At 39.8% G+C, this 15,070-nt stretch overlaps 1 protein-coding gene and 1 long non-coding RNA gene across 4 annotated transcripts in view; one reads left to right on the plus strand and one right to left on the minus strand.

Moving 5' to 3' along the window:
• ANKFN1 (ankyrin repeat and fibronectin type III domain containing 1) overlaps nt 1-15,070 on the plus strand; it is a 365,709-nt gene that overhangs the window by 327,816 nt on the left and 22,823 nt on the right. The window contains exons 15-17 of one of the 2 annotated variants that reach the window (XM_033183583.1): nt 3,678-3,844; nt 6,995-7,145; nt 8,688-8,978. In XM_033183583.1, coding sequence (XP_033039474.1) covers nt 3,678-3,844; nt 6,995-7,145; nt 8,688-8,879 — 510 coding nt within the window. In that variant the 3' untranslated portion in view covers nt 8,880-8,978. Of the gene's footprint in view, nt 1-3,677; nt 3,845-6,994; nt 7,146-8,687; nt 8,979-15,070 lie in introns of those variants that run through there. The other variant, XM_033183581.1, reaches the window with a different exon arrangement.
• The window catches only part of LOC117067266, a 59,750-nt gene continuing 50,002 nt past the window's right edge, over nt 5,323-15,070 (minus strand). For both annotated transcript variants that reach the window (XR_004430677.1, XR_004430676.1), the window contains exon 5: nt 5,323-7,396. This is a non-coding gene — a long non-coding RNA (uncharacterized LOC117067266). The remainder of the gene's footprint in view (nt 7,397-15,070) is intronic.

The raw sequence follows: 15,070 nt of genomic DNA on the forward strand, positions 1-15,070 counted from the left end.
TGAGATGGTATCTCATTGTGGTTTTGATTTGCATCTCTCTGATGGCGAGTGATGATGAGCATTTTTTCATGTGTCTGTTGGCTGTATGAATGTCTTCTTTTGAGAAATGTCTGTTCATATCCTTTGCCCACTTTTTGATGGGGTTGTTTGTTTTTTTCTTGTACATTTGTTTGAGTTCTTTGTAGATTCTGGATATTAGCCCTTTGTCAGATGAGTAGATTGCAAAAATTTTCTCCCATTCTGTAGGTTGCCTGTTCACTCTGATGGTAGTTTCTTTTGCTGTGCAGAAGCTCTTTAGTTTAATTAGATCCCATTTGTCAATTCTGGCTTTTGCTGCCGTTGCTTTTGGTGTTTTAGACATGAAGTCCTTGCCCATGCCTATGTCCTGAATGGTACTACCTAGGTTTTCTTCTAGGGTTTTTATGGTATTAGGTCTAACATTTAAGTCTCTAATCCATCTTGAATTAATTTTCCTATAAGGAGTAAGGAAAGGATCCAGTTTCAGCTTTCTACTTATGGCTAGCCAATTTTCCCAGCACCATTTATGAAATAGGGAATCCTTCCCCATTTCTTGTTTCTCTCAGGTTTGTCAAAGATCAGATGGCTGTAGATGTGTGGTATTGCAAGGCCGGCGGACCCCGCCCCGCTCCCTCGCGGGGACGAGGGGGCGCCGGGGGCCTCCCACTTATTCTACACCTCTCATGTCTCTTCACCGTGCCAGACTAGAGTCAAGCTCAACAGGGTCTTCTTTCCCCGCTGATTCCGCCAAGTCCGTTCCCTTGGCTGTGGTTTCGCTGGATAGTAGGTAGGGACAGTGGGAATCTCGTTCATCCATTCATGCGCGTCACTAATTAGATGACGAGGCATTTGGCTACCTTAAGAGAGTCATAGTTACTCCCGCCGTTTACCCGCGCTTCATTGAATTTCTTCACTTTGACATTCAGAGCACTGGGCAGAAATCACATCGCGTCAACACCCGCCGCGGGCCTTCGCGATGTTTTTTGTTTTTTGTTTTTTGTTTTGGCCAAGTGATCTTTTTAAAAATTGTTTAGATTTTGCTTTTCTGTACATGCTCATTAGATGTTTCTCCCAGTTGTGACCATTCTTGTTCTATCCCTCTTCTACTATTCCCTTATGTTCTGTTTAAGGTATCTGGCCTAATTTTCCACATGTTGTGTACCTATTTTATACAGAAAAGCACTGCATACTAAGGACACAAAGCAATGAGAAACATAGCCTTACCATAATTTCACAGTACAGAAAAGTACTGGGTACTAAGGACAGAAAGCAACGAAAAACATAGCCTTACCATTAATTTCACAGTCCAGTTCAAGAAAATAACATGAAAGAAGAAAAATATAAGTACTCCTTCTGCTGTATGCCAACATTGCCTCTATTATAAAACTGATTTCAATATATTGTGATCATCTGTTTACTTGTCCTTTTTGACCTCCTCAAAAGTAGGGATGACATCATATTCACCTGAAACCCCAATGTCTCACATGGTGCCTGACACATTATACGGACTCAAAATGTGTTTGATAAAGGATGAGACGGAGGAGACAATACATAATAACATCTGTTAAATGTTGCAGATGGCTAATTCTACAGAGGAAAGATCACTCCTTCAGAGTATGATTGTCAAGGAAGATCCCATACTTTTCCATTCCATATAGAATTCTATAGACATTTCAATGTTTGTTTTCTCACCTTCCCTGAATTTAATGGTTGAGTTGATTCCCTTTACCTTACCCTTTCAAAAAAAATTTATTTTCATTAGTATTATTTTTAATTGACAAATTATATTTGAATATATTTGTGGGGTACAAAGTGATGTTTTGATATATGTATACAATGTAGAATGACTGAATCAAGCTAATTATAACATATCCATCACCTCACTTACTTATCATTTTTTTGTGGTAAGGCACTTGAACTTTACTCTCTTAGTTATTTAACCCTTGTTTTTTTGAAAACCAGGATATGCTCTAACCTACAGGAAACTTTCTCCTATAATAAGTGTACTAGTCCATTTTCACATTGCTATAAAGAACTACTTGAGACTGGATAATTTATGAAGAGGTTTCATTGAATCACAGCTCTGCAGGCTTAACAGGAAACATGCCTGAGAGGCTTCAGGAAACTTACAATTATGGCAGAAGGTGAAGGGGAAGCAAGCATGTCTTACCATGGCAGAGCAGGAGAAAGAGAGTGAGGCAGGAAGTGCCACACACTTTTAAACCATCAGATCTTGTGAGAACTCACTATCATGAGAATAGCAAGAGGGAAATCCACCCCCATGATCCAATTACCTCCCACCAGGCCCCTCCTCCAATTCAACATGAGATTTGGGTGGGGACACAAATCCAAATCATATTAATAAGTTACCTGATTCACCACTCCTAACTTTGTGTCACAACCCCCACTGCCTAAATGTAAAAAGTTGTACCTACTGATATGGGGGGATGGTTTCTGAATCTTATAATTATTCATTATCTGAGTCCCTGCAGTTGTATAGAGAATCAAAAGTCACAACCCAAATAGTTCACTGGAGAACTGACCACATAAAAAACAAGATTCCATTTAAACATCCCTGTACTTAACTTGGTTGACACTTACTAGTGAATCAACAGCTTTGTTCAGTCTCTGCCGCTTTTGGAATATTATGATGTGACAATATAATGCAAATTCAATGAAAATCCATTACAGGGAAAAATTTAAAATCTTGCAAAAGATACAGAATTCAGTGAAGCTGATGATATAGAGACCTAATCAAATAACATGCAAAGTCACTGACAACTGAGAATCTAGAAGTGGTAGACCAGTTAAGGATTGCAAAACATAACACGAACAAGGATTTCATAAGAGTGTGACTTGAATATCAACATTTTGTAAAAGATGCCAGGAAAAAAAAATGTGAAGACTTCAAATACTTTTACAAACATTATCTTCTTCATGGTTACATTTTAAAAGTCAAATATAAGTAGTAGCATTTTAGCTATCATACAATTTAGTTTTAAAAATTAAGCCAAAAAAGAACCAGTGGTTGAATCATTCTTTCTTCATTCTCAGAATTAGTGCATAATTATAGCTACAACTTAAATGTTAACATAAAATTCAGTAAACCTCTTGGCAGTACCTTTTTAATTTTCAAGGTAAGGAACCTACTTACTGTAAAATTTGGATTCTGTTTTAAATCCTTTTACTTAAACAACTTTTCCATTTTAACAATCCAGAAATTACAAAGCTTCCGTAACTGTTCTGTCAGCTTTTACACTTGCAAATATTTGTTTTCTCACAGCTAAACATTAAAATCTTCAAGGACAGAAATTATCAACTCTATTTTTCTGTATTAGCTGCCTCCATCACCACCTGTTCCCAAACAGAACTCACACATCTACGCTGGCACAGAAATCTTAGGCAAATAAGCATATAGAATATATTAAAAACTGATTACTGGCCAAGAGGAGAATTCCCCTGAAGGTAACAGTAGCTGTGCCACCACTTCCCCAGCATTCATGGTATACCTGAGGTTTCTCACCTAATTACTTAGTGACAGCTCCTTTCATCCATGACCAGCCTGCCTTAGAAAGGAAAAGGTTTTGAGATTGCCCTTCAAGGTGTTTTCTTTTATTCTTTTTTATTCTTTTTTTTTTTTTTTTTTTTTTACTCTACAGGATATTCTCTCCTATCACAAAAGGAGTCATCAGCGTCTCTCTCCTGGATTATATCTGGGTTACCTAAAGCTCTGTAGCTCTGTGGATCAAATCAAAGTTCTCGTTACCCAAAAGTTGCCCAACATTCTCTGCCACGTAAAGATCCGTGAAAACAATAACATTTCTAGGTAAGTGATCAGGAGTTAAGATTTTCCTTGTGATGAAACAGTGGCTCAAATGACCAACTTGATGTTCCAGAAGGAAACTGAAGTGTTACTTCCCAGTGCAGATTTTATGGTGAGGTGTCCTCAGGTGCCACACTGGAGCAGGGCAGAGCTTAGTTTTGGGTTTTTTTGTTTGTTTGTTTTGTTGTGTTTTGTGTTGTTGTTGTTGTTGTTGTTTGAGATGGAGTTTCACTCTTGTTACCCACGCTGGAGTACAATGGCACAATCTCAGCTCGCTGCAACCTCTGCCTCCCCGATTCAAATGATTCTGCTGCCTCAGCTTCCCAAGTAGCTGGGATTACAGGTGTGTGCCACCATGCCCAGCTAATTTTGTATTTTTAATAAAGACGGGGTTTCACCATGTTGGTCAGGCTGGTCTCGAACTCCTGACCTCAGGTGATCCACCCACCTCAGCCTCCCAACGTGCTGGGATTACAGGCGTGAGCCACCGTACCCGGCCAGAGTTTAGTTTTAACGCTAGAATTAGGAGAGCTTGCCTGATGGTTAGTGGAAGGCGTGAGCCCATTAAAGAGGACACTGTCCTTTCACATTCCTCTCTGCATTACTCATGGTACAACCACTGATGTTCAGTTGGTTACTGAACAGCTGACCTTTTCTTTCAACATTGCTATTTCCAGGATATTTTCTGTATAATCTAAAACAGTCATGTTCTTTTTGTTTTCTGTTTTTATATATGGCCTATAGGAATGGGTTTTATAGAGCCAATGATTCCCCCTATCTTAAAATATCTCCTCACCCTCATTCTCCCTAACTCTAACCCTCTGGCCTGAGGACCTTGTATGTTTTCTACAACCCTTATAATTCTCTATGGAAGAAAAGAAGTAACAAGGCCTGAGCTTCTGGAAACTTGCTCTACAGTTTGGCATTTGGTGAATTACCCTGTTAGCTTTGGGAAAGTTGCCCAATCTTGGTAATCTGGCTCAACTTTACAACCCTCATAGCAGGCCTCTGAAAGTCTGCTATAATGAACTGAATTGTGCTCAACATAAAAAAAGAAAGAGAAGAAAAGAAAAAAAGGAAAGGAAGGAATAGACAAGAAAAAAAAAAAAAAAAAGAAATTATCCAGAATTCTTCAGACCTCAAAGGGCATCAACTAGATACTCCCAAAGAGTATAAACTAGATTCCAGTTACACTCATGGATTTGCTTAGCCAAAGGAGACTCTAATTTGGTTGTTTAAAATGTGATCCCTAAAGTGGCAAGACTTTATCAACTCTAATGTCTCACTAGGTTTCTTAAGTATTGCTTGATGACAATGGAAGAGAGAGGAGGAGGAGGGGGAGGGGGAGGAGGGGGAGGAGGAGGAGGGGGAGGAGGAGGAGGAGGGGGAGGAGGAGGAGGGGGAGGAGGAGGAGGAGGAGGAGGAGGAGGAGGAAACTTACCACCATATTCTCTCCTTTCACTTACCAACTACACCTGGATTTTAAGTCTGCCATCTGGTGGTCACTGCCACAATCAACATTCGTTATCGCCTCAGTCCTTCCCAAAAGGTTACATGGTTCATTTGTGGGTTGACTTAGTAATAATTGCACTCATCCATTTTCTAGATTTGTGTCTTAAAGGCTTGGACTCCATCTCCTAGTGGTTATACCAATGAATTTTCCCTTGCCAAGGATCCAGTTTTAGTTTGTACAAAAGATTCCAGTAGCCTTTTCTCTGTCAGTTCCATCTCCATCCTTCTAGCAGAAACTGATTAGTGGCAGGTGTTTCACGATAGTCCTACTGGTAATTTATTTTCTAACTTGATTACAAACCTTATTTTAGCCTTGTTGTCCTTTAGGTTTTATGAGTGCATGTGCTAGTCACAAAACTCTCATTTTGTTCCATATCAGTGATGGGAGAAAAAAAAATAGTTCCCAAGCAGGTTCTCAAAGATTTCAATTATTTGTGAAGCCAACAGTATGCCCAGATTGAAGTAGGATTTAATTTTGAGGGTTTTCTTTTCTTACTGGGACAAAGGGTAAATTTTCCATAGTCTTGTCCAGTGTGAGACTTGAAATGAAACAGATATCTTGAAAACAGAAACTTTTCTAAGAGGGTAGTTAAAAGAGAGTGGTTTTTGATGAAAAGCTCATGCCACAGTCAATTTGGTTTCCTGACCCACAGATTGGAGCCCAGGCTGGTAGAGCCCTTTGGGGAAAGCCTCGGAGAGTTTTCACTAGGGTGGGAACATATGTCAGCACCTCCTCTCTTTCCATCCCCTGAGAGGAGGGCTTTCCTTTCCTCTCTAGCCTGCTCCTGAGAGCCTACTGCTGCTCCCTGCAGAGTTCGAATGAGAAACTGGGCCAACCGAATGTGTTTAGAGACTTGTGCTAAAAGACCTGTGGAAACAATGTTGCCCAAGAGGCATTTACCTTGATCTTTTCAAGCTCCTTTTGAAGAGCAAGTCTTTGGGGGCAAACCAGATGTGCTTTCCTCCCACTGCCATTCTTTTCCCTTCCCTTCTGTGTGACACTTGGAAAAGTTCATTAGGAAGGATTTTAGAGCATGCAGAATAAAGACACAGATGACTGGTTTGTAAGGAGGATAGAAGCCGTGATATGTGTCCCTTGGTTCCTTTTATTGGAATTGTCTGGTGTTCCTGTTTGTGATTCTCCTCAAACTTTTGGAAGGGGAGAAAAACCAAAATATCCTCCATGATTACAACAGGCCAGGGTTGAAATGTGCCAAGTGGTTTGTTGCCTGAGTTGGACCAGAGTCCTGTGGTTACTAAACTGCAGAATTAGCCAGCAGATGCCCCTGTGGTAAAATGTAGGATCTTAGAATTTACAGGGGATCTGCAGAGAAAGAAAAATGAGGACAGTCAGGAAATTATTACAAAATATTTGAGAACCCCAATCTCGAAAACTGATTCATACAAATTAGGCCTGCTGTTCTGAGGTATATGTGGTTTAATAGGTGAACTAAGCTGAAATTAGAAAGAGATCATTTTAAGCTCCATTTGGGTGGCAAAATGTTCAAATTTCATGAATTACACTGAGTTTTAACCACCGAGTATTGGTTATCCAGGTTCTGGACACATGCACTAAGAAAGTTCTGAGCCGTGTTCTGAACTTTTGTTGTATTTCTAATTTTAACTCGATTCAACATACAGAGAGGAATGGGAATGGATCCAAAAACTTTCTGGCTCTGAATCTATGGAAAGTGTGGATCATACTTCTGACTGCCCCATGCAATTGTTCTTCTACGAGCTCCAGATGGCAGTGAAAGCTCTCCTTCAGCAGATCAATATACCTCTACACCAGGTACTAGACTTTACCATTTTTATCTTCTTTTTTTATGGCTCATGGAAACTGCATTGTAACATTAAGTGGGGTGTGTGTGTGTGTGTGTGTGTGTGTGTGTGAATTTTCCTTTACTTAAACACCACTTTGCATGTCCATGCACGTTTTGAATTGATGCCCACAGGTAGACACAGGCTGCACTTCTGCTCCTTTCCTCCAGCTCCTCTGCCTTGGACCTCTTCCACGTTTTCTGGACCCCACTGTACTATGGTCTGGTCGGCAAAAAAAAAAAAAAAAAAAAAAAAAAATCAATGACTAGTCTACCTTGAAAGACAACCAGGCTCAGCTTCAAGGCTTCAAGATAGCTAAAGCAAAGAGAACAAAGAGAACATACAAATAAATAAAGGTGTACTCACATGTACAAATGATTTCTCTAAGAATAGAAGGATGATGGTGGTATAATCTACAGCAATGTCCCAAGGATATGCCATGCTATTTTTTCCTAGAGAACTTTCTGTCAAACTTATTGTCATATCTAAATCAAAATATACAAATCTAACCTCCACTAATAAGCAGCTTCAAGAAAAACTGTTGGCGTGAAGGAGAATAGTAAAACTTTGTTAGGCTCTGCCCAATAGGTTAACATGAGGTAGCATTATTGAATTTTTGGGGGGGCCTATGTTCATCAATCCTGCCTTCCTCCCCAAAACACACACACACACACACACACACACAATGAACCAAGTTTAGCCTGTTAACTGGGAGACCATTACAGGAGTGATTGGCTCTTTTTAAATACAAGAGAGAACCATGAATTGGCCTCTAACCCATGGAAGCAGAAGGATAAATTCGAGTTCTAAGAATGTCCTTCCATTGGGGTGCTCTTTTGATTTTAAGTCTAAAGCAGCCAACACTAATCAAGACTAAATTGCACAAGATGCCATAAAGACAATAGGGAAGCAACTGGATTATTCTAAGGGTGGCTGTGTGTTCACTAGGAGAAAAAAAAAGTAAGAGCTCCACTTGTGACAGTAGATACTATTAAAGGGTTTCTTGGACTTAGCAGGTTTGAAGCAGCTCGTATTTCATTGGTGACTCTTGGGCTACATATACATGTTGGGAGAAGGCTGCCTAACTGCCTAAGAGTGCATACAACTTTTTTTTTTTTTGGATACTTGTAAAATTTTCTCAGTCCTTGGCCAGAAACTACGTTTTTCCCCCTTAACCAACTTAAATTGAAACGAGTGGATTTTTAATTCAATCCATTTTTGTTGCTTCATGTAATTATCGTCATCATTTTGAAAAGCCCACAGAATGCAATCATTTTCTGCTTTTATAAGAAGCATAAATGTTGTTTTCAGAGTTTATGTGGAACATTACTGCCTTAAATCTTGATTTTATATAGCATTATTAAATGGGCTGAACCCTAATATTTATGTTGTATAAAAATTCCAAGCTTGAAGTTGTGTAATTTTGTTAGATGTTTTATGCCAGTTTGGTGTTGTTTATGTAAGTGCCATGTTGTAACTCTCCTATTTTTCCTCCGCGCGTGTCCCTCTGCAGGCAAGGAACTTCCGCCTCTACACACAGGAGGTGTTGGAAATGGGTCACAATGTGTCCTTTCTTCTCCTGCTCCCTGCCTCAGACGACGTCTGTACAGCCCCAGGACAGAATAATCCTTACACCCCACACTCAGGGTTTCTTAACCTCCCTCTTCAGATGTTTGAACTTGGTATAGTAGCTTGTTTCACCTAGAAATATTAACCCAGCCTCCTTATAATAAAATCACAAAGTTATATCTGTTCCCCCTTGTCCCAGTGGAGGGTCAATAAATCACATGATGGCTTTGGCAACAACCCTTCCTAGAACTGTGTACAAGTCTGAGAAAAAGCAAAGCTCCAAGACTATGTGCCTGAGCAATAATTATTGAAACCTAGCAAAGGCCCAATGGAGAAGAAGGAATTCTAAACAGAAAGTTCAGTTATCAGGCTGGACTTCTTGCCTCCCTTCTGCTTTCTTAAAACATAAATATAAAAACCGATGTTTTCATGAAAAGCACTGCCCCTTCTCCTCTCTTTCTCTCTCTCTCTCTCTCTCTCTCCCCCCTTCCCTCTCTCTCCCCACTTCCTTTCTCTCTCCTTTCCTCCCTTTCTCTCTCACCCTCCCCACACCCCCAACCAGAGAAAAAAAATAATAATGAAATTAAAATGTAGAGTGTGTATCACTTTGGAGGGGAAAAAAGCCTATAATTTTAAGTAGCACTGACTTATTAAATAGACTCTAAATTTCTGACAGACCATTTGAGAAATGGAGAGGGTCTCCCAGGATGCCATATTGTGATTTTAATGTGGGATTCTGAATGGTGGAAGATCTTGTCCTGACTTTCAAAAATGAATAGCCTGGGCTCCAGTTTCTCTACTTTTGCAGAGACCCCTGCTGCCCACTGAGATTGTGAATAGGGAGGCTTTGTCGCCTTCCCATGCTTCATCTTGAAACAGGCCAGTAAGAGGCAATTAGCAAGAGTTCGGTCAGTTCAAATGAAATGTACAATTTGCAGGAGGGTGAGTGAGTGGGTGGGTAGAATGGAGGCAGACCCTCTTTGGATTGCTCCCCAGTCACCAGATTTAGAAGCAGACAAGGCCACTGCCTAATGTCTCATTTGAGCCCTGGGCGTCTGAATTTATCCCTCAAGGATGATTTGCTTAAGCCTCTCAGTTTCCCTTGCTCCAAGCACTTCAGATGCCCAAAAGCTGATGAACAGCAATTGTTACTTTCTAGAGGAGGGAGTACTCTTACAAGAAGCTCAAATCAGACTTGTAGCCTGGGACTTGAGAGTCCTAGTTTCCCTATTGTATGACACTGGCAATTGCTTAACCTTTCTACACCTTTTCTGTGTCACACAATTAATCACATTGGCCATACCACTCCCAAGAGGCCTAGATGTGAATGTGACCATTTAATGAGTTTCTCAGCCAAAAAGCATTTTTAATCTGTAATATAACAACACTGTTTGGGGTGGGGTATTTCCATAAGTGTCTATTGGGTGCCCACTGTGGAGATTTAGGGGTGAGTAAGACAAACGTTCTTTCCTCAAGGGGCTTTCGTATGGTGGCAGGAGTAAAATAAGAATACAAATTATTATAAAACAAGGAAGAATATGCCAGAAATTGGAAGTGTTAATATTGAAAGAAAGCAAGCACATTTTCTCAAAGAAGATATGAGAAAAACCTTCATGGAGGGGAGGATATCTGAGATGGGGTGTTGAAGAACAAACAGGATGTTAATAAACATAAATAAAAAGAAAAGCTTTCTTTTGGGGCGAGTAGAATGAGCAAAAACATGAAACGAGAAGAATTCAGAAAGAATTGGGAAGAGAACAAGTGGTCCAGTTTGGCTAGATCAGAGAAATGTGAGGAAAAGGTGGGACATAAATCTGTACAGACAAGGTAGGGCCATATTGGGCAGTAGCTCCAGCATCAGGCTGAGGAAACTGTTTATGATAGATGGGAAGCAGGGGTCAAAAACTTCAAAGATGATTTTATTCATCCAGTGTTAGGGTAAGAACCAAAAACAGAAGAAAAAAAGAAAGAAAGAAATACAGATATTTAAAAAAGAAAAATAAAGTTGCCCAAAAGTAGGTAACTATTTAAATGAGAAGTCTAGAGAATAATCTCATTGTTTTCAGCTTCAATGACTATGAGGCTATTGCCGCCTTTTTCAGAAGTAAGGAAATCAGAGGGGAAAAATAGTCTGCTGAAGGAAGTGATGCTTTTAGCTTTGAATATGTTGAGACTGAAGGTGCTAAGTCAACATCCAAGTGGACATGTTTCACTGGCAGTAGAAATGCAGGAGAGAAATTGGATACTAAACACAGAAATCTGTCCAGTGTCTATTAATAACAGCTGAAGCCATGAAAATGAATGATTTCGCAGGGATATATAATTGACAGAGAAAAGAATTAAAGAAAACATTTCATTGGAGAGCTAACCAGGATTCCATTCTGTGTTAAACAGTCATTGTTATTCCATGATTACAGGCAAAAATACATGAAATTCATTTCCCCATGGCTTAATGGCTTTGGTGGGAACAGTCTACAACTTGGTATCAATCATTAGAGTACATGTGACTCCTAAGGCCCTGAAGGTTCAAGCCATGCAACTATCCTCTCTAGTCTGTTCCTGTGAGGCTCACACACTCTTCTCGAGTGGCCACCCTTTGTCCCACTGTTGTTATTCTCCATTCTATAATTTGGTGAAGTCTGTTAGCATCCATTTCTTTTCTTCATTCAGTTTTTCATTCATTCATTCATCAATAAATATTCATTGAGTAACCTACTATGTGCCAGGCACTATTCCAGGCACTGAAGAATCAACAATGAAAAAACTTCTCATAGAGCTTACGTTCTAGTGGAAGAGATAAATAACAAACCAATCAATAAAGCATAATATTGTAAATATCAGAGAAGTGAAGGTCATGAAGAAAAATAAATCTGGGTAAGGGACTCGAGTGAAGTAAGCTGCACTTTATACAGCTGGGTGATCTGGGAAGGCCTCTCTGAAGAAGAAACATTTGAGCAGAGACCTAATATTTCCAGTCAATGAGAACAGTAAGTGCAAAGACCTTAGAGTAAGAGTGTGCTTGGCTAAGAGATCAGCATATCTGGAGTGTAGTAAGCAAAAGCAACAAAGATAAGAGATGAGGTCAGAGAGTCATGGGAGCTAGACCATGCAGGGCCTCACAGGCTATGATAAGGAATTTAGATTTTACTTTAAGTATGTTGGAAGTCCAATGAAAGATTTTGAGCAGCAGAGTAACATATGAAAAGCTCTGTAAAATCCGATGGTCATCCCCCTAAAAAATAAAAAATTTTAAAAACATTTTTTAAAGTTCAACTTTGTTTAACCTAGCATTTTCCAAATTCATTTGACCATGATTAGAGCAATGTTTTGCATGGGACCTATTAATAATCTGTAGAACATATACTTTGGGATATGATAGCCCTAGAACAGTGCTTCTCAAATTTTAACCTGCATAAGAATCACTTGGAGAGTTTGTTAAAATACAAATTCTTGGAGCCCAACACCAGAGATGCTGAGTCAGTAGGCCCAGCAGGAGGCTGGAAAATGTACATTTCTAGTAAGTTCTCAGGTAATACTAAAGCTGCCAATCCATGGACCACAATTTAAGTAGCATTGCCTATGACAAAGAGATTAATACATAAATACAAAACTAGAGATATGGTTAACACAGGAATTCAGCCAAATTCAACTGTGCCTGTCCTTTTTACCTGTTTTACCTCTTCACATTGCTAGAAGCAATATGAGAGCATCAGATACTATCTTCCATCTACGAAAAATAGGCCATAGATCAAAGCCTGACTTTAAGATAGTTTTTCCTAGAGTAAGGTATACTTTCTCACCTTCTTAGTCCTCCCTTGTTGCCATATCATTGGTCATCCAACTGATTAATGAGGACCATGTAAGTTTCCAGAAAAGACCACTTGGTTGGGCTCAGTTCCATTGGCATAAACAATTCTATTAGTCTTTTTTTAGGGACCAGAGGAAATGTTGCCAGTAGCAGAAAATTAATACATGCTCTAATACAATAATTATTGTACTTGAGCACCACCAGCAACAATTTCAAAAACATTCCTCGGCCTTGGTCTCAGTAAGAATCATGACAAACTCCATCTTATCCCCAAGCAATCAGAGCTTTCCAAGAGGAAGTTTATCGTAACTACTTCCTCCATTAGGCATTAAATGCCACTAAGCATTTAATGACACCTTATATGGGAACTTCCAAGGGCCTGCTACAGTGGACCTAAGCCTCTCTAAGAAGGATGCTAAGCATTGTTTTTTCTATAAGTAGGAAATTCCATTCATAGGTAGTTACACAGTAAAGGGTCAAGAGATACACTAAGCATTTCTGAGAAAGGAGAAAATGTTTTTGGAAATTCAGTCAGAACTCAGAAAATTTTAATAACCACATGGGAATTCTAATGAAACTTAAAAAGGTGTGAATTATGGGAATATGTAAATTATAATAGAATAAAGGGTTGCACTATATTTCAGTTTGACTTGTATAAGTCATCCCTGTCCCCATGAAATAATTTGAGATTTGGCAAACTGACCTTGTTCCTGCCAGTGGCCTAAGTGAATCATAAATAACTTTCTAACCAGCTATGGAAACTGCATCTCTGCCTATTCCAGCACTGCGTAGATCTAGCAAAAACAAAATGATAAAGGAGCTCAGTTCTCTGTCTCCTAGAATAAGGACTAGACTGTAGCAAACCCACAGGCTATTCCTTCATAGGATTACTTGCGGGGTCAAGAGAAATTGTCCTATTGGAGGATGTTGTGAGACCTGGATGAGGAAGATTGTGCTGGGGCAAAGCAGATTCACCAAAAACCCACTTCTCTTTCCACAGCCTGAAGGTTGACACTCTACCATCCTTTGTGTGGGAGCAGGATAGGACCCTTTTGCAGTAATAAAGCATGTCTCTGGGGGCCTACAAGCATCACTGTTTACAAAGTTCCCAGGAACAGAAGGAAAAGCAACATCATGAGCCATTAGAAACTCTATCAGGTGATGTGGCCTCTTGAGGACTTGCCTAGCCTGCACAGAGGAGGTCACCCTGCCCTGACCTTGTGGGTGCTCACAACTGACAGCAGGCCTATAACAAGGGAAGTTGGTTTTTGTTGATTTCCTTGGCTTTATGATTTACACCAATTGGACTAGAAAGACAAAAAAAAACTAGGGAATTTTTAAAAAAATAGTTTGAGGCCTGATATTATATATTTCATGCTCGGCTTGTGCTTGGCTACATCCTTCGTTCGACAAACATTTACGGAGCTTCTGCTAATATGCCAGGTACTGTGCTGGGACTGAACCACACAGACATTAATAAGGCACCATCTGCCCATCACAAGCTCAAAATCCATTAGAGGATGTAGGTATCCCTACCGATAGTCTTCATAAAACGAAAGCAGTGCTATACGAGACAGGCTGTTGAGTTTCAAAGGAAAGACATCTAATTCTTCCTTACAGAGATAATACTTGAGCTGTATCTTGAAGGATAAACAGACATTCAGAATGGGAAAGAAAAGGCAGGCAGAAAAGGAAAATCATTTTGAGCAGGAGGAACAGTATGTACAAAAGCTCAGAGACCTGCAGCTTGATTAAGTACACTCTTAGTAGCTCACTGTGATGGATGCTTAAGGCATCTGAGGAAGAGTGACAGAGGATGAAGCTAAAAGTTTAAAAGATCAAAATCATACATGGCTACTTATGTAACACTAAGGGGGTACAACTTTATCCCATAGGTAATAGGAAGCAAAGAAAAGATTTTTTAAGAAAAGGGATGATGTGGTCTTATTAGATTTTGACAGCTCATGAAGGACTGATTGCAAGAGAGTAAAAAACAAATAAATCAGGCTGACATTGGATATGATGAGACAATTAAGAAATTAAGACACTACCTCATAGATCCACCTGGTCATATCTCATGGGTCCATGAGCCCAAACCAAGGCAGCATTAGTGGGGGTATGGAAGAGAGAGCAGAGAGATGAGGAATTTAGGAGTTAAAATGATGGAACTTTGTGATTGATTTGATGTGGCTGAAGAGCAAGATGAAGGAGCCAGAGAGTCTGAATAAGAGTGCCGAGACGGATAATGTTACCATCTACCGAAATGGGCCATAGGAAGGAGAAATAGGTTTGGGGCAGGGGAATGATGATGAGGTCAGTATGACAAATGATGAGTTTCAAGGAACCTACGGAATATCCAAGCAGTGAGCCTAATGGAATTCAGGCCACAGGCTTGCAAGAAATGGCATAGTGTCAACCTTCATTCCTAATACCCGTTTTACATGATTTATTTTACATGATTTATTCCACCTGTCAACTCATTCACTACTAGGAATCTTTAGAGGTGCACCTTGTGCCCC

This window comes from Trachypithecus francoisi, unplaced genomic scaffold, assembly GCF_009764315.1.
Source record: "Trachypithecus francoisi isolate TF-2019V2 unplaced genomic scaffold, Tfra_2.0 Lachesis_group20, whole genome shotgun sequence".
Lineage (NCBI taxonomy): Eukaryota > Metazoa > Chordata > Mammalia > Primates > Cercopithecidae > Trachypithecus > Trachypithecus francoisi.